The 22,598-nt window shown below is 44.6% G+C and overlaps 1 protein-coding gene across 3 annotated transcripts in view; it reads left to right on the forward strand.

The window, feature by feature from the left end:
- The window catches only part of TRIO (trio Rho guanine nucleotide exchange factor), a 222,543-nt gene that overhangs the window by 182,822 nt on the left and 17,123 nt on the right, over positions 1–22,598 (forward strand). For all 3 annotated transcript variants that reach the window (XR_004678030.1, XM_034998849.1, XM_034998847.1), the window contains exons 35-46: positions 1,150–1,320; positions 3,848–3,943; positions 9,395–9,543; positions 10,777–10,843; positions 12,184–12,287; positions 14,506–14,575; positions 16,517–16,606; positions 17,156–17,248; positions 17,995–18,045; positions 18,310–18,387; positions 19,311–19,502; positions 21,429–21,606. Coding sequence is in view for 2 of the 3 variants with exons in the window: in XM_034998849.1 (XP_034854740.1) it covers positions 1,150–1,320; positions 3,848–3,943; positions 9,395–9,543; positions 10,777–10,843; positions 12,184–12,287; positions 14,506–14,575; positions 16,517–16,606; positions 17,156–17,248; positions 17,995–18,045; positions 18,310–18,387; positions 19,311–19,502; positions 21,429–21,606 (1,339 nt within the window). In the remaining variant the exon portion in view is untranslated. The remainder of the gene's footprint in view (positions 1–1,149; positions 1,321–3,847; positions 3,944–9,394; positions 9,544–10,776; positions 10,844–12,183; positions 12,288–14,505; positions 14,576–16,516; positions 16,607–17,155; positions 17,249–17,994; positions 18,046–18,309; positions 18,388–19,310; positions 19,503–21,428; positions 21,607–22,598) is intronic.

Consider the following 22,598-nt stretch of genomic DNA (forward strand, 5'->3'; position numbering starts at 1 on the left):
ACGGGGCGCTGTGCTGCCTAGCCCTTCTGTTCACGTGCCACAGACAAGCGGGGGATGCCATTCGATGCTGCAGGTCTAAGCAGTCCCTAAACCATGGCGTGGCCCTGTGCAGGCAAGCACCAACTTCAGACATGGAAGGACTGGAGGAGTGTGTGCGTTCCTCCCCCCCCCCCCCCCCCATACTCATACTCCTGTCTGTCCTCAGTGGAAAGCACCCAGTGAATTCAGTTTGCTAACCAATAAACGCTTCATTATTTCCATGTCATTAAAGATAAATGTCTGTCGGTCAGCCAGGAATTTTTTTAAGTTTCTTTTTGTTTGGGGTTGGGGAGCTTTAAATGATACTGCAAGGAACAGAATCCCTTCATGATCCCCAGGCTGGCTCTGTCAGGCTGGTGGTGTCAGTGAGGGACCCTCAGAGTTTTTAACTGAGACCACCCCCCCAGCCCCACCCAGCTCCCTCAAAAAGAAAAAGGCAGACAGAATGGATAAGATTTGTATTGTTTAATTTATTTTGCAGACATGGGTTTTCTGCTGCTTTTTTCCTGGGCATATTTTGCCCTGGGTTTTCACTAGAGTATGTGGTTTATTATGTCCTCATCTGTCTGTTTTCTACATCTGTGTCCTCTTAGTGAAATAAAACTGACAATTTTTCTAAAAGTGAAAGCAGAGTAAAATTGAGGTGAGACTAAATTCAGATTCTCCTGGTGCATTTAGAGTTATATTGTTCCTTATGCCATTATAATTTCAGTGAATTTTATTCTAGCAAGGAACCAAAAATTAAAGCAGACCAGAGGAACTGAAACAACCTGAGAATTACTAACGGTTCAGAGTTTTGAACTGATCCGGGGTGGGGGGTTGGGGGTTGAAGATGATAGGTGTTCAAAGCCTAACGGGTAATGCTGGCAGAGACCCCTTCAGAAGACACGTGCGGCAGCCCTTCTGTCATTCAAGTCGGCAAGTGAAGTAGCTGGATTGCAGGAAGGGGATGAGCAGTTACTATCGGGTGGAAAGAGCTTGCTTGATTTCTGTCCTCTCCATTCCTGTCCCAGCTATACTTTCCCAGTTAACCCCTTAGGGTTCCTCTCTGTGATCTGACCTTGACAGTCGGGCCTAGCATATAATGAGCAAACATTGGTTTGATTTCAGAGAGGCCGGAATGAGGGCCTGAGCAGTGGCACGCTCTCGAAGTCCTCATCATCCGGCATGCAGAGCTGCGGGGAGGAAGAAGGGGAGGAGGGGGCCGACGCCGTGCCTCTCCCCCCGCCCATGGCCATCCAGCAACACAGCCTGCTCCAGCCGGATTCACAGGACGACAAGGTGAGCGGCCCACGCCACTGCACCCCAGCCTCGCTGTGGCAGCTGGTGGCTCCAGGGCTGTGAACAGCCACCTGGAAAATGTGCTGCCCATTTTCACCCCGAAAGTACAAATAACAAAGTCAATTTAGACCAGGCAGTAGACCAACATGTGTAGTTTCTCATACATGTGCCCTTGTATAAATACATTCAATGCATTTTTAATGATGCTTCAGTAACTGTTACTTTTAAAGTAACTTTATTTTCTGTTTACTGTACCGCCCGGGGTCCCTGAGAGAGGAGTCCGAGAAATCACGCGCAGTCTTGGTGACCGCATCCCTGCGCGAACATTAGGCCATCTTGCTCTCCCTGCAAGGTGTTTTTGCACATGGGCATTCTTTTCAGATGGGATTGTATTCCTGCCCAGTCCCTCTGTCCAGCATGCCTCATGTTAGCGTTTAGGATCAACTGGGATGTGGGGATAGGTGTCAAGGTGTAGGGATCAGTTCAAAACCATAAATCTCCTCTTTGGGTGTATGTGGAGCTTCAAACCAGGCCTGGGTTTTTGTTTGTTTAGATCTAAAACCAACATTTTGTGCATCCCGGTTGTAGAGCCCTAAACTATCCAAAAGAAACCTGGTGACTGGCTTGCACGTCCTCTTGCATTCTGGCCCAGGTGTTGCAAACCGTGCTATGAAGTCATTACTAGAGGGGTGCCTTGGCTTTTTGTTTTTTGGTTCTTTTTGTTTTGGGGGGGCAGTAACTAAGCTTTCTGAATAAAACAGATGTTTTCATCATTTTTGCCCAGTCTTCCTCTTTTTCCTTCCCTGACTCCCTCTTCAGTGCTAACACAGTCATTTGCTGGATTATCTGTGTTTTATGACCTGGACTCTGCCCTGGCCCAGTGATGGGCGGCTGTGAGGCCGAGGCAAACCACGAGTTAGTCTTAACGTGGGCAGCCACCTCCCACCTCCTGGGAACCCACCTTCCCCCCCGTTGTGGCACTGTGGGGCTCGGCTGGAGGATGTGGCTTGGGTTGGCGTCTGGAGTTTGGAGGCCTGTGAGGTGCAGGTGGGCGCTGAGGGAGCTGAGGTGAGGTGAGGTGACAGAGGGCCTCACCCCCTGCACAGAGCAGACTTGCCAGGAAATGGGAACATGTCATTTCTCAGACAATTCCTAAACTATTTTGTGGCATCCCAAGCTGTACCTTCCTTGAAAGCAGGAAACTGAAATTTCGTAAATCTGGATGGTTAGCCAAAGTGAGATGTGGGGCCTGGTTGACTTACTCCCCTAGTAAGAGTGTTTTTCTCCATGTAAGGAGTGGATTGTGCTGTATACTTCAGTGGCTGAAATCATTTATTGGTTATCGTGTTACCTCATTGGGTATTATCAGTAGCAGTTCTTCATTTACAAAAATCTATAGTGATATTCCCAGAGAGTATATTATCTTGTGACTAATATTTTGTTTTGTTCTGTTTTCTCTTTTTGTAAACTTTCACTGCAGCATTACGTTGATTTGTGTTCTGTGTCTGTTTTGGCTCAGTTTCCTTACCTCTCCATTTGAATTTTTTTCTTTGTTTTCTTCACCCCCCCCCCCCATACTCCAGATTTCATTAGACCAAACCAACATTTGTTTTGCAAATCCCATATCTGGATCCACACATGTAAAAGCCTCGTTGTGAATGTATGAATCCGTATCTGTCTCCTGTGAGAAATGCATTGTTAGGACAGCTAGCCGTGTGTCGCATGCATCTCTGCTGTCCTTAATATGAAGCAAGGTTCATATTACACCCCTCTTCTAGTTTCCAGTTAATTGATGGCACAAGTAATCTGCAAACACAGTGTGTTTGCTAATTACTGAAACTTGAATTCAGCAGCCCCTCCCTCAAATTCCTTACCTGTCAAACCCCTGTACACCCTGATTCTAGCCGTAAATGGCATCTCATAGCTTGTGAGGCCACAGATCTTCTGTACTCTGCACTAATCATTGGGGAAATGGATGGCACAGAAAATGGTGAGCTTGTCCCCCCTCTTCCCTGTCTGGTCAGTGCACCCCCGGTTCCTTTCCTTTTCTTTCTTTTAACCCCATAAACACAGGCGAGCCATTTTTAGTATCCTGTTCGGTTTCCTGGTTATTTGAGGATCACTCGTTAGACCCTAAGCCTTTCATTCTTGCGTTGATCAGATTCTGTGTTTTTTCCTCCTCAGCCACTAGCCTATAGCTGGCAGTTGAAAAAGTTACAGTTAGCAATCTCCCGCGCCCAGTCACCTCTTTGAAAACCATTATGATGTTACATGACTGAGGATTAAAAACAGACTTTGTCTGTGTACCACATGTATCCCAGACAGGTTTTATTTAGTATTTCATGTCAGAATATTGTAAATTTAAAAGGATGACTTTAAATAAATGCAAACAAAGACAAACTTGTGGTCTTTTTGTCTGGAATTACTTTGAAAAAGAGATTGAGCTTGCAGGAGAATTTACTGTCTGTCCAGTGACTAACATGAGGCACTCCCCTCCCCCTTCTTTTTCTCTTCACTTCTGCCGTAGGCCTCTTCTCGGTTATTAGTCCGCCCCACCAGCTCCGAAACTCCGAGTGCAGCTGAGCTTGTGAGTGCAATTGAAGAACTCGTGAAAAGCAAGATGGTAAGGCTTCCCAGAGAAAGTCTGAGGTTTGGAAGCTGCGGTAACGGCTGCTTGCAGATGGATGTGCCCCTGTTCATGTCATGCTCCGATCTGCAGAATGTGTCTGTGGCAGGTTACACAGGTGGAGTCCCCAAGGCCACCCTCACTCCTGACCAGCTGCACATTTGGGGTACCCAACACCACCCTCAGGTTCAAGAATTCGCTTGAAGGACTCACAGAACTCAGAAAAGGTGTGATACCCCTAGTTGTGGTTTCTACTGTGAAAGGACAGATTCAAATCAGTCAGGGAAGAGGTGCGTGGGGCAGGGTGCAGGAGGGCTCCAGGGTCAAGCTTCCAGCTGTCCTCTCCCAGTGGAGTCATGCAGAGCACTGACTTCTCCTGACCACGATGTGTGACATCGTTGCGCATCACATATGTAGAGTCTGGCCAACAGGGGACACTAACCTGAGCCTCGGTGTTGAGAGTTTTTATTTGAGCTTAGTCCCATACACAAGCCATTGCCTGCTGGCATGGCTCCCCTTTGTCTCCTGCCCCTCCAGAAATCAAGATACCACGTGGCCCAAAGCCCCCACCAGGAGTCACACTGTTGGCATGGACTGTCTGTCTTGGCCCAAGGCGCCTAGGTAAATAGACATGCCTATCAGGCAGGACATCCAGGGGGGTTAGCGGCACCTTCCAGGAACCAGGATTAATCCGTTCTTGCACCTACATTGACCGCAGTGCTAGCACCATTTTCGCAGGTGTGGTCAGTTCCGCTCATGTCTGCAGGTGTGCCCTCGGCCAGTGGCACACACCCATAGCTTGATAGTTCCTTTCGAGGTCTCCGAGACCTTTCATTCGGATTCACAGTGTATAAGAGAGAAGAGCTTGCACTGTTATGTAAGGGCTTTCTTTTCTTAGTGACCTCTGTATTTCCAGTTGGTCAACATGGATTCATTTAATAAAAGCTCCAAAATCAAAATACTAATTTGAAGTTAGATAGGTGTACATTGCTTCTAACTGATTCAAATCAATTAATTTCTGTGTTTCTTCGGTTTTCCTAACTGTGAGATGGGAAAACCATTAATGGTAGCAACCTTTACATTTGTGTATCTTACAACTTCCATAAAGTTACTTAACATCTTTTAAAAGTCACCCCTCCGAAAATAAAAATCCTCCAGCCTCTCCCACCCGTCCCTCTTCCAGAGGTAACCACTATGATCAGTTTGGTATGTTTCCCTCCAGACATTTTCTTTGCAGGTACAAACATATATGGGGAAGGGAGAGTGCTTGTCCATGCTCTGTTTTTCAAAAATGGTTTCATTCCGTTTTTAAGTTCTAAGACTTAATAAATCTTGAGGAGCTTCTCACATCAGTACATAAGGTTTACCTCATTCCTTGTAATAGCTGTACAGTATTCCATAGCGTGGATGCAGTGGTAATCTACTGAGGGATTACTCTATACCAGGCACTATTCCATGCCTATATTAACTTATTAGGAGCCTAATGAAGTAAGTACACATTACTGCCATTTTATTTTACAGATGACAGAACTGAAGCCACAGAGTTTAAAAACTTAACCAGCCAGTAAGGGGCAGAGACCTGATTATACTACATAATTTATTAAAAAAAATAAAATTGTGTTCAGTTTTGCACTATTGTAAACCTCCATGGTGGTTATGTCTGTGTGGTTAGATCTGTAGGGTAAATTTCTAGCACTGGAATTGCCAGATCAGAGAGTATACTTTTTCAAGTTGGAAATTTATCTTCCTTCCAATAAGTATTAACTGGGTAACGTTACATCATCCCCATTTCTTCTACTCCTAGACAGGTTCTGATCAATCATCTGATCTTTTTTTTAATCATCTGATCATTCTACCCATCAGAGACAGCAAGAGAAACTGTTAGCCTGTCTGTCTGTGAGTACCACTGACCCTGGACACACGAGACAGACTGGAATTGACCACATTTGCTAGTGAAACTGTGGTTGACTCAGCCAAATAGGAGTTGTATCAGGAAAAATTCAGACTGTTTCACTCTGCCATAATTGGAATTTCTTCCCAGGTAGTCATGCTCTGAAAGTGACACGATGGGCTTGGAAGTTAGACAGGAAAGTTGCTAGTAATTGGTAGAAAACCTAAGAACTTGACTCCATTGGTCGAGAGTTTGGGATCATTTCAGTTTGAACTAAGCTAAACCACATCCTGGCTGTCTCTTTGAGACTACTTGATTGATGGTCTAAACAAAGGATACTTAAATTATACCCTGCGAGCTTTCAAGCATCCTTAAACATTTTAAAAACAGTCATTCATACTCCTCAATTATATGATCATTAAAATCATTCTGTCTAATAATTGAAATAGTTTTCCCAAGCAAGGTTATGAGGTGCCCTTTGTCAGCCTGCTCATCATCATTCTGCCAGTGTTGGAATTGCATTCAATTCGAAGTGGGTTGAGATTCGTTTGTCATTAATTCACATGGACTTGAAATGGAGAGGAGTTCTAGGACATGGTTTCTTTAGCTCTTACTGCTTCATTCCTTCCTTTCAGTTCCAAGGCACTAAACTTTACCAGTTGAAACTCAGTTCTTTCTACTCAGGTTTCTCCTTCAGTTAACAGGCATAAAGCTCTTGGCATCGTGGAAAGGGCATAGGTTTCAGAGTCAGATACACTCGTGTTCAAACACTGCTGCTTACACTCGGGCTCTCCGAGCCTGTGTCCTTCAGCTGTAAACTCGGCATAAGGACTATTTGCTAAGCTCCCAGCAAGGTTCCATCCACGTGGGCAATCACTAGTGCTTGCGTATTTGTGCTGTTGGAGGACCGTGTTTATGCTCTTCATGCCGGATTCATCCCATCGTCAGTGTCCATGGAATGTAATCTAGATTCTGCCCTCTTTTTCTGGCTCAAGGGAAACATTGCTCTGTGTTGATTTCCTGTCACTAATCCTCTGATGTCAGAGGAGAACTGCTGTTAGTCAGTGAAACCTCTGAATCATTTTACTCTCTTTTCACCTGTCCTGCGCATGTGACCCCAAGTTCGTCCTGCACGTTTACCATGTGCTATAGGTCCCTGGTCATCTGCATTCGTTTTCTTGTGGGTGACCTCTCAGGCTATAGGGCCTTCATAATAGAATTCGAACACTGAGTTGGTTGTCCTTCAAAAGCTACATACTAACTTACTGGCCTGGGAAGAAGTTGTTCAACTATTACACAGTATGATATTTGGGGAACTGAACCTCCTAACCATAAAACCTGCAAAGTCCATCTGAAAAATAAAACCACCCTGGAAACTAGTTCCTGGGGTTCACTCCTCTCCCTTACCGCCACATCCCAGGTCCAAGCGGTGTGGGAAATGTGCGTCTTTCCCAAGCACTGGCAGCAACAGCCACAGTGACCATTTGCACTTGACTTTGGGGTTTTCTCCTCTTTGTTCATCTAAATATAAAAGGAGACATGAGAAAGAAAAAACGAATAAACATCTACCTCAACATACTAGAAAAACAACAGAAATAATGAGTTGAGAAATAGAAAAACAGAAAAATAAATAAAACCAAAAATTTGTTCTTTGAATAAGTAATAAACATCAGGTAATCTTCTCAAGAAAATAGAAAGGGAAGCACAATTTCACACAACTAGGAATTATATGGGAAGGGGCAAACTGAAGAAGTTAAAATAATCATAACACTTTTTTTGAGGTCTTTGAAAGTAAATTGGAGAATCTGGATGAAACAGGCAGTTTCCTAAGAAAATACAGTTTACCAACACTAACCCTAGAAGAGATGGATTATCTGTGCAGACCTGTCCTCATCCAAGGAATAGAGCAAGTTGACAAGAACCTGCCCACAGAACACCGCCAAACCCACGGGACTTCACAAGTAATTCACCCAAATCTGTGAAGTCTCAGGAATTCTGGTTCCACGAGGCTTATCCGGTCCACGCCTCCCGTCCACACCCTTGGCAGTCCAGACAACCATCCCACCAGCTGACACCAACGACGTCCACTGCTTGGCCTCCTTGCTCGCTGCTTTGTGTGAAGGGACATCTGGAGACATCTTTATTTTCTTTCTTTTTTATCACCCTTGAAAAGAACAGAACTGAATCTAATGAGCATCAGCTGTTTCCTCACAAATCTAGACCCAAGACAGTGCAGAGCGTCCTCCCCTCCTCCTCCAGACCCCAGTCTCCCGTAGAAGAGCGCTGTGATCCACGAGCACCAAGCAAGCCATGCGGCTTCCTGCAAAGTGTTTGCTTCCAGTAAAGGCCAATAGCTAATTATTTCAAAATAAGAGTGCTATTTTCTCATCAAACCCCGTTCCCTGACTATCTTTCACAAATAAGTGCAGCAGTTGGTGTGTTTCCATGCTCCGTGGGTTTGGTGAACAAAACTACATGCACAGACTTTGTGTCCTCAAAGCTGTGCTTAGTGACGAGGTCAGCATTGGTCCGTGCTCTTAAGGGGAAACAGTTGGACAAGCATTAGAGGTTTTGATTTGATGGCGAAATATTAAGTGTTCCTGCAGTTTGTATTGAGCTTTTTGTTTGAAGGTAAGTTAATCACATTTTCCCAGTTCCCGTCTAGATAAATACTTCTTGATCATACCTGTCATCCAGCTGGGTGTTTTGGAAATTTTGAAAGAACTATAACCCATACCCCTTGGAGCTTTGGGAATTCAGGTTAAGAAACACAGTTAATATGTACCAACTAGAAAGTAAGCAGTCGCTAATCATTGTCACATTAGTCTAGGGACAGAAGTCAGTATTCATCTTAGATGTGTTGAACACCTGCAAAGCTTCATTCAAGGTTCTACAGGGAATACAACACTGAAGACAGTCACTCATGGAAACTAAACTCCAGTGGAGGAGAGGGAGTTTAGGATACGTCGTCGAGGCAGCATGACAAGTGCTTCCTACAGAAGAGAGGAAGGACGTTGCAAGTATCCAGATAATCAAGAATAGCCCCCACCCTGTCTAAACTAAAATAGAGATCGCCGACATTGTGGCATAGCCCACCAGTAGGGGACACGGGCGATGTGCCTGGGGTAGGCTGGCATGATGGAGGAGTTTCCACACACTTCTGAAATGGTCCTGCTGTCATTTGGCAGGAATATAACTGCGAAAAAATGGCTACCTGTGGAATGCCTGATAACACCCAGAAATGGGGGCAGTGCTGTGATGGAAACAAGTTGGGTTATTTCTAATTATCTGATTATAAGGAATAGAATTTATTAATGCGTATAAATTCACTGTCCTTTTTGTTCTAACATACCTCGTTTATCAAGCTACTCTTGCTCAATATTTATGTTAATAGTGGAGGTTTTTGTTACGAATACCGTGTAATATCACAAACATAGATCTTCTGATTTTACCATCAGGACTTCTGTCTTTTCTGACTTAACGAGGTTTCCTAATCCTAATTCCAGCCTCCTGGACTGTAGGCAGGAAACGTGACTGGTGGTCTGGTTTTCTTTCAGGCACTGGAGGATCGCCCCAGCTCGCTCCTTGTTGACCAGGGAGACAGTAGCAGCCCCTCCTTCAACCCTTCAGACAACTCCCTCCTGTCCTCCTCCTCGCCCATTGATGAGATGGAAGAAAGGAAATCCAGCTCTCTAAAGAGACGGCAGTAAGAGACGTTTCCATGTCAGCATTGGTCAGCTTTCCTCCTGTCTCTGTCACCTTCACAAATGTGACAGGGATCCGTCTCTGGATGGGTGCAACAAGTAGCTCCAGGGTCGCTCCTGGAGTAGTTGTATATGTCTTTGAGAATCTCTCAGAGCCTTAGAAGGGTGCAGGAAGCCATACCTGCAGGGTTGTTGGTTTTTTTTAAGAGTTTGGAAATCGTTTATTTTACTATTTTTTTTTTTTTTTGAGTAAGCTCTACACCTAACATGAGGCTCAAACTCATGAGCCTGAGATCAGGAGGGCCTGCCCTGTATTGACTGAGCCAGCCAGGCGCTCCCCAATAGCTGCAGTTTTGTTATTTGTGTGTTATACTTTATTTATAAATAAGAATGATACAAGAATATCTTCTGTCACTTCTACTGAGAAACTCCTGTGCTTTCTATTATATACGGACTTGTGAAGGAAAGAAGGCAAAATCAGATACAGTCCCGAAAACTTGAATATTTTTTTAACATAACCTTAGTGGTAGTGTTTCTCAGTTCCAGTAAAGCCGCTTACAGTGAAAAAAGAGAATCCTGGGAAATATTACAAAAGGTTTTAACCTTGCCTTTGGAGAAGAGGAAATTCTTGTGTGTGGGCAGAGACTCGGTTTTACTGAGCGCTCCATCCCGACACTCTGGATCCTAGAATGATGGCGGGCTTATGGAGAGGCCTGGCCAGTGTTGGCTGAATTGGATGGATGAGCAGACCAACAGACCCTTTTCATGCCAGCTGAGGTGGATCAACTAATTGTCTTCTCTTATCAGAGAGGCCTTGCAAACAGTTATGAGCCTTCAGAAACACTTCTGGATGAGTGATCAGACCCGAAGCTTTAAACATCTGAGTTAAAGTTTTTTGTCGTAGGTCCAGTGAAGCTTAAAATGACTTAATCATTTAAAAAGAGAACAAAACAAACTTGCTTCTTTTACTGTCATGCCTTTATAACAAAGTTATGTCCAAGCCTCTCTTGATTGTCCATATATGTGATCATAGTCCACAGCTCTTGTGGGTTACATACATGAACCTGTAAGTGATTTGGGACACTCAGGAATTGGAGACCCAATTGTGCAAGTTTGATATATTACAGTACAATCCCAGTGGGAGTCCGACATGACAAAAGCAAAGTGCTAAAGAATTCATTCAGAAAATGAAAAGTGTTTGGATTGTAAACACTCATTTTTCCCTCTCTTTCCAGCTATGTTTTGCAAGAACTCGTGGAGACAGAGCGTGACTATGTGCGGGACCTTGGCTGTGTGGTTGAGGTATGTTTTCAGAGATTTAATAACTTGTATCAGCCCCAAGAGTTGTGAAGGGAGTATCATGTTTGACAGTTCAACACTGATAAACTTCTCAAAAGCTTTAAAAACATTTTGACACCACCCCCCCCCCAAAAGAAAATCAAGTTTCAGGAAAATGAAATTTAGCCAATTATCTTCATCTGTATTCACTTTTAACTGCTTCTTTTTCACATAGTGTATCTTTGACATAATCACTTTTTTTTATAATTAAGTTTTTAAATTATATCCAGCGATTGTATTTATGACACGGGAATCTTGCCTTTGATTATTTACAAACATGGATATCCTCGCAGAAATGAGAACATCGTTGGTTGAAGAAGTCAGTTTGGCCAACTGTGGCTTCAGTTCCATCCTGAATCCACCTGGGTTCAGAGCTGGTCTGTGGCTACAGCAGGCCATTTGCTTATACTTTCCACAGAACAAATACATCACCATCTTCATGGCCCTGAAGTTGCTACACACAGTGTAGCCATAAGAGAACCATGGCCTTTCATACTGCATCAAGGGCCCTCTCCAGGCTTTTCCCTGGCATTAAAACTCAGGGCATAATCATATTTATAAACTCAACTCCTCAAAAAGCTGTTTTTATACTGTATATATGTATTACGGTATATACTAATACAGTTTTACCGCTTATTCTTTCGGCTTCACAAATTCATCTAGGACAGTACTTTTGGGGTGTTCATTCCATTAGAAGTAACAGCTTTCACAGTTAATTGTGTAACAAAAGATTTAGCATGCTTGATGCTTCTGCAATTTAAGTAACTTGAATTACTTAAGAGAGAAGTGTATAGGCTGAATCCCACTCAAGATAAGTTGTAAATGACATTTTAGCAACATATTTAATCAACTGTTATGAAAAAATCAATTTATGGAAAGAATATTGTTAAATTCTTATTTAACAAATTATGTAAATAATCCAAAAAGAAAAGGAAATCTGTTTATGTTCTTATCCTAAGAACAGAGAAAATATATTTCTGGCCAAATACTTAATGTTTACAAGCTGCTAAGATGATTTGTTTTATGAAACCATTTACATTTAAATGTCTTCAGTTCCTTTGAAGACTTTGGATCTATGAAGGCCACCAGCTCAAGGAGAGAAAATCATGGCAGTGTGTGTGGCCGTACAGTCCAAGGGCCATGCAGGACTCTTTCCTACAGGGCTCTTATCTGTTTTTGAAGAAATATTGGGTTATGAGACAGTGCATGTGTCTGTTTTGTTCTTTATGACTGTTAGTCCGTAAGTTATTACTTGATCCAAATATGTCAGTGAAGCAAACTTACTCTTAAATATTCAATTATAGGGCTACATGGCTCTTATGAAGGAAGATGGTGTTCCTGATGACATGAAAGGAAAGGACAAGATTGTATTTGGCAATATCCATCAGATTTATGACTGGCACAGAGAGTACGTAAGACACTTGCCATGCATGAGAGTGTGCACAGCATCATCACTTGCTAAACTGCGTTGTGTCGGGCAAATGGGAAAGGCCGTGCAGTGGCTTGTCTCCTTTTATGACCTGTGTGGCCTCCCAGAGGTAGCTGGTGCAGAGGAAGTACTGATCGGGGCACCTGGGTGGCTCAGTTGGCTAAATGTCCGACTCTTGATTTCAGCTCAGGTCATGATCTCAGGGTCCTGGGATCAAGCCCCACATCAGGCTCCATGCTCAGCGCAGTCTGCTTGAAATTCTCTCTCCTCTGCCCCTCCCCCTGCTGGTGTACTCTCTCTAGAATACATCAGTCTTTCAGGGAGTTTTGTGGTAGCAGGTCATGGCAGGGGGGAAGAGTCTCTTCTGCTTGCTGGTGCATCCAGGGAGCACCCGTGGGGGTGGCTGGACACACGAGCACCAAGCCTGACTGCCTGGGTTCAGAGCCCAGTGCTGGCCTCGAGCCATTTGCTTCCCGTCTCTGTGCCTCCGTTCTCCTTCTATGCAGTGTGGGTCAGAGTCTTACCCACCCCCCTCATGGGGTTTTTCGTGAAGAGACACTGAGTTAATACATGCAGAGCACTTAGAATACCATCTACGTGTAGAGTAAGCCTCAGTAAATGTTCCTAATTAGAGTTGCAGCCGCCTCTTGACACAATAGTACAATTACTATTAGAGAGTTTTGAAGATACTGTTGTTTCGAGGCATTTTAATGGAAACCGTAGACGTGACTGCACATGACAATCACATTTGACCGCAGCACCTTGTCACACCCATCCCAACCAGGAGGTTCACGTGGGGGCTGGTGCACATCAGCCCCTTCGGGTCACCTAACTCCAAATTAAAAAATCTATAATCATCTGCGGATTGCTTAATGCCAGCCACTGATAATACTGTGGAGTATTCCAGCGGCCCTATTCTGTTCCTCTGATCTGTACAGGGTGCCTACTTCACTGTCTTTATGTGCATCGCTGTCCCCATGGCCGGGAGTGCGCTCCCATCCACTTCAAAGCCCAGGTCAAATGATCACTCTCCATTAGGCCTCATCACTCCAATCAGATGTGCTCTGTCCTCCTTGCAGATAGCATACGTAAATGTGCTTTTGAAACTATAAAGTACTGTGCAGATATGAGGGGTTAGCAGGGTGTGTATATAGTAGTGTTTTATTATTTCTAAATTTATCTGTCCTGATAGAATGTAAAACCCTTGAACCCAGGTACGGGGTCATCATTTTCATATCCCCCTTAATGTCTAATTCAGTCAGACTCGTAGATAAACGAAGGACCAACTTCAGACACAGCCTGACTGATAGCTCTATTGATTGTAGACTAATCTGTGAATCTAATTTTAGAAAGGGGTATTTGGTGCTCCTCTATAGTCTGCCACCCCTCGGTCTGGTTGTGAAGCCAGGATGGGAAGAGAAAACAGCACAGTGTTCCTGGGTTAACCAGACAGAGAAGTTGCACCTGGAGATGGGGCCCGCCACAGTGTGTGCAGAGCTGTAAGAAAACCCCAGGTGCTAGAAAATTCAACATGGCCTTAATGGATATGCTGGTTTGCGGGTTAATAAAATACCAGACATAACTATCCATGTAGCTAAGTGATGACTGAGGGAGCATGCGTCTTGGAGACTGCAGCCCAGAAGAGATACAGAGCAGGTGTCCCACAGCCCTCGTGTTGCTGTGGTTACAACTGATTTCTGTCTCGGTGGGAGCTGATACGCATAACCTGGAGGTGACGTTGGCTAGTATTTGGGAAAATGTTATAAAACTAGCACAGGTAATATATTCAGTATTTTATATCGATTATTATCCAATTTGGGCCTCTTAAAAATTACCATAAAATATATGAAACTCTAGTTTTCAGAAATAAAAATGACCAATCGTGTTGAAACTTTTATTTTTTCTCTGTATTCAGTCGTGATATGTTATTGCTTGTGTCCTTAAGAAAAATGAGACAAAAATGTTGATTGTCCAAGAGAAGAAAAGGTCGCCAGTCTAGGGATGGTCTCATTCTGCCTTGTCTTTTTCACCTGTGTATCTCTCTTGGTTCCTGTCCTAACAAAATGTTTTCTGTGAACACTGTATTTCTGAAGTATATACTTGACACTTTCCGGTTGCTCATGTCACAGCAGACTATTTTGACAAAAATCAGAAGGCCAGATTGGAAACGGCTCTAACATTTCTCTTCTCGTTTCAGCTTTTTTTTAGGAGAGTTGGAGAAGTGCCTTGAAGATCCAGAAAAACTAGGATCCCTTTTTGTTAAACATGTCAGTACAATAACATTATTTATATTCTGTTCTGATATTGTCATGTTTAGTGACTGGTTTTTCAGATTAAAGGAGAACTCACTGGTTGTTTATAAAAGTGCTTATGTTAAGAATCAAACCAAACCGTGCAGTGTCAGCGAATTGGAATTAAACCACACTCTTGCACATGAATGATCGGCTCTCCCGGTCACCTAGCCCCAGCCGGCTGTGGAGCTCAGCACGGTACAGAGTGGTCAGAAGGGGGACCAGAGGCAAACTTGAAGCAGGAACATTTGGGGATGTCTGCGGGCAGACAGCTCAGTGAAGATGGTGATGTACTTAAACATGCAGTAGGTTTAATGTAGTAGCCAAATACATGTGTGTATCTGAAATAAGTGTGTTAACATTAATGGGTTTTTTAGGAAAAATTCCTGCATTTTAAAAAAAAAACTAGTGATAAGAGTTTTTGCATTTTTGCAGATCTCTTTAATGTCTGCCTTAATACAACACAGATGGATTTTTATATCGGCTTCTGCATTCATTCTGTTGTGGAATGGTTTCTTGGTTAAAATATATGAAAAAAATCCATCCTCATAGAGGTAGAGAGTTGGAAAGGAACAAGTATTTTAATACTCTCTTCAGGTAATTATGGGTAGCTTTCTGAGATACCACACCGGAACTCGACTGTGTGATACCATCTCAAAGGTTAGCTGCCACATGGAATCTGGAAAGCTCTGTAGCAGACTTGTGCCTTACTGTTTCACTGGACACATTGAGGCCCCTCACACCTGCAGGTGTCCAGCCCTGCACCAGCTTGTGAAATAGCGCTTGGTCAGTTGGAAAATAGTGGTTCCCCGGTTCAGACAGATCTTCCAGATGCTGAGACATTTTGTTACACATTATCAAAAAATCGGATTTGTTAATATCGCCAGCCCTCTCTTTAGGCCAGTGTTTAGGTATTGTCAAGTTCACAGTGGCAGATACCCTGTTTTCCAAAATTCTGATCTTTAACTGGAAAGCTCAGAGTTTCATTATCAACAGATACTGCCAGTTTGCCTTGAAATGACAGACTTTTTGTTCATGTTCAAGAAGATGTTTGTCAGATACCCAAGTATAAATATAGTTTGTGTCCATCCTTCTTTCAAGTAAAAATGGCAGCCCACAAAACCCAGCAGTCAGTTTGGCCCACAGCTCAGTGTCACAAGTGCGCCTGCTTGAGACAACTGTTGTATGCCACAGAAGTGTTATGAGGACCTCTGTTTTGTCACAACATTGTTAAAAAGACGTACACTCCATGGTTGAGTTTTCATAAAATGGATTTTTATGACTGCATCCAGAACATTCTGAGGTGAAACTGGCAGTCTTCTGCAAATGTGCAGGGGTGAATATTTGCCAATATTTGCTGGTTTTGCACATCCCTGAGATGGTAGCACAAAGAAAGGGGCAAATTATATCTTAGCATTAGTCTGAAAATAGTTCTGACCCACTGGATCCCCTGAAAGGCCACAGGGACCCCCAGGGGTGGGTACACCACACTTAGAGGATCACTGGATGAAGGGATGGCTCACTAGGTACGTTTTCCCCTGCCTTCAGCACCTGCAGTCAAAGAGCTTTTTCTTCCCTGCTAAAGCCAGCAAGGCTTCCTAGAGCACTGGGCCAGTTGGAGGGGTGGCAGTAATTCTCTGTTCAATACGAAGAACCGTGTCCTCTTGTTGCCCCTGTACTTGCCGGGTGAAGTGAGGGGTTTGAAATACCTGAGGGGTCAAGGGGAAAAGACTGTCTTCGGAGCCACAAAGCAGAATGCTGACGTAGTCCTACATCTGGAATGTGCTCCCATGGGCCTAAACCAGTTTTGTTTGAAGAAGATTTCCTTTATGAATGTGCTGAAATGTGTATGTGCTCTTATATTCTAATTGAACTTCTGATTGTTTTAACTCCTCTGTTTGCCTTTTTCATTCCTAGGAGAGAAGGTTGCACATGTATATAGTTTATTGTCAAAATAAACCAAAGTCTGAGCACATTGTCTCAGAATACATTGATACCTTTTTTGAGGTAAGACCCAAGAAAGAAAGTATTTCTCTGAATCTTTTGTTACAGTTGATGTCCAAAACCTAAAATATCATGTTTCCCAGGAACTAAGCAATCCGTTCCTATAAATCAGAGAAATGAGTATGAATTCTTAGTCTATGATTGTGTATCTGTTAACCTTCAGAAGACTGGGGTCATTGTTAAAATAAGGGGTTTTTTAAGAGGTTTTGAACTTAAGCCTCTTTACAGATTCAGAACAACTCATGATCTAAACTCTCAGCCTAAAAATAAAGCATGTGTTTATATGAATAAAAGAAAGCAAGTGAAAGAAGGTCTTTAAACAAGCAAAAAAAAATGGCTATTTTGAAAACCGCCCTGGAAGGTTGGAAGAGGCCATTCTGAGAAATGGCAGAGCCCTGGCCGATGTTTGTGCAGCGAGGCCCCTTGCCCCACCCCACGCCTCTCCCGCCTTCCGTGCCGGGTACTTGGCATTTCTGACCGTCACAGGGACTCAGCAATTGTCCTCTGAAAGGCAGCACTTACAGATCTTTCTTTTCTCCCTTAAAACCACAGGACTTAAAGCAGCGTCTGGGCCACAGGCTGCAGCTCACAGATCTGTTAATCAAACCAGTGCAGAGGATCATGAAGTACCAGCTGCTACTGAAGGTGAGGATTTGCTAGGCGCAGACTTGGGCGCAGACTCGGGGTCGGCGGTTTGTTTGCTGAGAGGACCGGATAGGTGAGGGGAAGGGATGATTGGGCAGGGGAGGGGAATCTTTCCTATAAAAAACCTAAAGCGGTCTTCTGATTTCTGATTTTAAATATTTCAGAGTAAATTTCTTAAAATCTAATAAGGTGCCTTGTACTGTCTTTCTCAATTTTTCATTTACATCAAGTTCTGAATCAAAATGTCACTTGAAGTGAACTTTTTTCCCCATCACAGACCTTTGAATGTTAATCGTTTTTCCTCGGCTCTCTCGGCCTTGCAAGTTTTCTCATCTTCCTGGGGGTCCTGCGTGAAATTAAAATTTCAGAGCTCAGACGCCGTTGATTGGTTTAAATTCCTAAGCACAATTAGAGGCAGAGTCACACAGTTGTCCATGATGAGAGTGAGTGTTGAAATATGTGGAGAGTGCTTCGGATATAAAACTTAGAAGCCGGGCATCCACAGAGCCCAGAGCTGTCTTGGAGTAAAAGACGAGCCGATACCTGCTTAGATTTGGTTGACTTTGCTCTGCTGTAGCTCGAAATCCTCCTAAGGATATCTTTCCATCATGTTACCGGGAGAAAGCAATGAGAACATACGACCGAGATGCCTGGCCTGGCACCTGGCACATCAGGAATGAGCAAAAAGGTTAGCTGCTGTTGTGATCATCACCCTTATCATGTCCTTCTCTCTGTGCTCCTTGCAGGACTTCCTCAAGTATTCCAAAAAAGCTAGCCTGGATACGTCAGAATTAGAGGTACTTACATCCCCCCGCTGGGCCCACCCTGTGCTACCCAGGCCCCTCACTTAATCCTTCCCACCCCTGTCTCCAGTGTCCCCCGAGCAGCCTGCCCGGGAGGGGCCTGTCCCTGGGAGGGGTCTGTCCTGCACCTGGATGTGCCCTCCGCACCCCGGGGAGGGGGGGAGCGGGACTGGGGGGAAGCGGAGGGGGCGGTGAGCCGAGGGCGGCAGCTTTCCCCGGGGGGCTGACCAGCGGCTCTGCTTTCTCTCCCACCCCCAGAGAGCCGTGGAAGTCATGTGCATAGTCCCCAAGCGGTGCAACGACATGATGAATGTGGGGCGGCTGCAGGGATTTGACGTAATGCTGCAGCCCTTTAAACTTGCTCCTCCGGCTTCCCTCGTTTCCTTCGGTCTTCGATCACTTACCTGCACACATAGAAAGCTGATCCTTTTTGCCTACTTTCTGTCTCCTCTCACTGTTCTTGAACCTGATTGGTATTTTCTTTCAACTTCTTTCCGTGCATCTGATTTGCTGTTTGAGGCCCTCCCTCTGCTCACAGCCCAGCGCCTGCCGGGGCTTGGCTGTGACTCGTGGGCCCTCTGATCCTGTAGTGGCACAGCCGCCTTCCCTGGCAGGTGGTGGGAAGCAGGGGGGCCCTGCCCGTCCACCGTCCCTGGGAGCTTGACTTCAGGCGCACTGTGTCCATTGTTCGTCTGCCAAACGGTTCTATGAGTTGCCAGACTATTGATATTACATATTGTCCTATTAGTATCTTAAAGATACTCAGAATTTGTACAAATTCAACTACTGAGTAAAGAAAGGGGACACGTTTTTGCTTTTCTCTTCTACTCTTTTACCAGAGAATTAGAGTGTACAGTTCTTGGTGCTGTGGTTCTCAGGAAAGCGCACACACACTCTCCTGGACGGCTTCTGAAAACACGGGTCCCTGTGCATTTCTAATGGTCCTGCCGGGGCGCCAACACAGCTGGGCCCAGGGTCTGTGCCTCGAGAACCTGCTCCAGTGTGAACTACACACTTTCAACCCATTTTGTCTTTGATTATAACTGAGGCCAGAGACATACACAGAGTTTGGCAAGAATTTTATCTAGATGATTATCCCATCTGGGGCTAAGAACTCATTACAATAAATGAAATTTTTAAGCTCTATAAATTAAAAGAAGAAAAACACATTCTGTGGGAACAAGAAAAAAAAGAGAACAAAACAGATATTTTGACTTAGAATGAAATGTTCTCTCCTCTTCTTTTGCCCCCCCTTTTAGGGTAAAATTGTTGCCCAGGGCAAGCTGCTCTTGCAGGACACATTCTTGGTCACAGACCAAGACTCGGGACTTCTGCCTCGCTGTAAAGAGAGGCGGGTTTTCCTCTTTGAGCAGATCGTCATTTTCAGTGAACCACTTGATAAAAAAAAGGGCTTCTCGATGCCAGGATTCCTGTTTAAGAACAGCATCAAGGTAATGTGTGTTTGTGCTGATGCACGTACCTGTCATGCGGATAAACTGTTTCCTTTTCAGCAATGACATGTCCTGATCCTTTGTTTATTAAATATTTAGAAAACTGCCTAAGACATTTTAGAACTTTTAAAAGTTCACTCCATCCCTGTACTGCCTGCATTCTGAAGTGGCTGATGGCTTGCACACATCTCTGTGTGACCATGATGAGAAGATTTTATCTTTGTTAATTTTTGTGTACCCCCTTTCCTAGGACCACGTACAACTTTAAGGGACACAGATTTGGATAACTGTCATAAGACCAGAGCAGAAAGCTTTCCCACTGTCTTATTCTCCTCCACTCAATGCGGACACACTGAGTGCTCAGTGCTCGGCATGGGGCCGCGGGGGTAGACCAGACAGGCAGTCCATGCCCTCAAATAGCTTGTTGTCTGATGGAAGAGAAACACAAGTAACCAGACAAAATAATTGCAAATGGCCCTGAGTCCTGTAAATGGGACAAACCAAGGGCCAGATAGAAAAAAGCAGAGGAGGGAGCTTGGGGTCTCAGCAGAAGGTCCCTGGGAGATGCAGCTTGCCCAACCCTCCTCTCCATCCCTGCTCTTCCCACCTCTGCAGCCATGCGGGCCCTGAGCTCTGAAGGGAGGTGTGCTTCCCTGTGTTAGGGCCTCCTACCCTGGGCTACTGGGCTCCCTGTCGGGGACAGGGACAGGAACCCTCTTAGGCCCTCTGAGCCCTAAGGTCTCAGCACGTGGGTGGGACACCGCACCATCCCGCTCCCCGTCAGGCTTCTGTTGGCCACCTGTAGCAGCCTTCCTACTTCCTCCCGCTCCGGGCTGGGGGAGGCTCTTTTGCCCAACAGGACCTAGGGAGGCACTCGAGCTGGGCTCCATGAAACTGCAGGCCCCTCCTCTCTCCCACCATCCTCCAGCCCTCCCCCCCAGGCCATTGGAGGCCCCCAGGTTGTCATTCTGCACCCACCATACATCTTACGGGATGTCTTACCCGTTCTTCCAGAAGTCTCCTGACAGACGTCTCCACTCCATTCCAGCAGCTTAGAAATTCTATGTTCTTGCTTCTGTAAAACTATCCCACGTGTGAAAGCACATATAACTTCATAGCACATGCCCTATGAACAGTAAAGGTATTTTAAATAGTCTCCTTTTATTCCTGGGGCAGGAAAGGGAGGGTTACACAGACACTGGCTCATCATAATGGAGACTGAAATCCGGTAATTCCCAGGCCCATGTTTCTAGTTTAATACTCACGTTATTAGTTAAATTCCTGGTAATCCCCTCATCCCTGAGTTTAAAAAACCATTGAAAACCTTCAAGATAATGATGTCCAAGGCAGTAAAAATGACAGCTCAAAACTGGTTGTTTCAACTTTGACGTGGGATGAACTTTACACTGCACCTGACTGGTGGGAATAAATGTGCTTTAGTTTTTATTGTAGTAAAATACACATAAATTCACCATCTCAACCATTTTTCTGTGTGCAGCTCAGCGGCATTGAGTACATTCACATTGTTGGGCAGCCATCACCACCCGTCCACTCCGGAACTCTCCTTACCTCGCAAAACCAAAATTCTGTGCTCTTGAAACAACCACTCCCCATCTCCCCTCCCACCAGCCCCTGGCACCCACCATTCCACTCTCTAGCTCTGTGAATATGACCACTCAAGGTCCTTACTTCATCTACAAGAAAATCATTAACAGTATTTGTCTTCTTGGGACTGGCTTATTTCACTGAGCATTACATCCTCGAGGTTCATCCATGCTGTGGCATATGTCAACTATCTTTCGTTTTTAAGGCTGAGTAATACTCCATTACTCATTCCAGAGACCACATTTTCTTTATCCATCCATTAATCAACAGACACTTGGGTCACCTTTTGGCCATTGTGAATAATGCTTTAATTTTTTTAAGGTGAGTTGCCTTTGCCTGGAGGAAAATGTGGAAAATGATCCGTGTAAATTTGCTCTGACATCGAGGACGGGGGGTGTGGTGGAGACCTTCATTTTGCATTCATCCAGTCCAAGTGTCCGGCAAACATGGATCCATGAAATCAACCAAATTTTAGAAAACCAGCGCAATTTTTTAAATGGTAATGTATGTTCTGTTACTGGGTGTGTGTTTTGCCTGAGGTACACGTTTCTGTTTCTCTTCTCTCTCCTGTTGCATCCTGCTCATAATGACGAGACATATTTAGCACAGGCTGCGTTTCAGGCTCTGTCCTAATAAGCACTTGTGTATTACTTCAGTTCCTTTTCACAACAACCCCTGGTGGCGAGTACCACTGTTAGCCCATTTTACAGATGAGGAAGCTGAGGCACAGGGTGGATCAGTAAGTTACTTAAAGTCCCACAAACTCTTCCTGGAAGAGTCAAGGTTTCCAGCATGCCGTCGCCCCCAGCACGTGTCCCACATGGTCTCTTCCACCACTTGTGCCTTGGAGCCCTGTCCTGGGAAGGGGATGCTTGAGAAAAACTGAGGCAGCTGACAGAGTGCACCTTTGAAATTTCTGTTCGCTCACATTGCTCATCCATACTCCTAACTCCTTTAGAAAACAAGACCTACATTTTTCCTTCCCAGCTTCCATGACATGAGTGATGACATGAGTGAAGCTGTGTCTTCTTCACAAGGAGAGTGACCATACTGACTTGACGGTTTAGATAACTCCTTTGACTCGTTATGTGGGTGACCTAAAACTGCCTGCTTCCCTTTGTGATGGCCACCTTTGACTGTGCTTCTAACTTGGCCATCATTGAAGAGCTCCGAGAATTCAGCCAGAAGCTAGATAACTCATTTAATGTCTTCTCTTTGTCCTTTTCTCCATGTCCATATTCTTTGTCTGTGCCCCAGTCCAATAGGATGTTGTCATTTCTTTGTCACCGTAAAACCACCTTCACACCTCGCATGACATTCAAGAGCCAGGAACACAGGCATTCAGTGAAAAATCAAGGGCAAGGCATTTGGGGCCAAGGGGTGGTCAGCTGCCTGGGTGTTAAGCAAGACTGATCATTTTTTACATCTGTTGTTGGAATTTGATACGTGGGGCTAGTAGGGGCCGGGGGACAGTCCTTGCGAATGTAGAAA

Source organism: Mirounga leonina, unplaced genomic scaffold, assembly GCF_011800145.1.
Source record: "Mirounga leonina isolate KUSES-001 unplaced genomic scaffold, KU_Mleo_1.0 Mir_95, whole genome shotgun sequence".
NCBI classification, from domain to species: Eukaryota; Metazoa; Chordata; class Mammalia; order Carnivora; family Phocidae; genus Mirounga; species Mirounga leonina.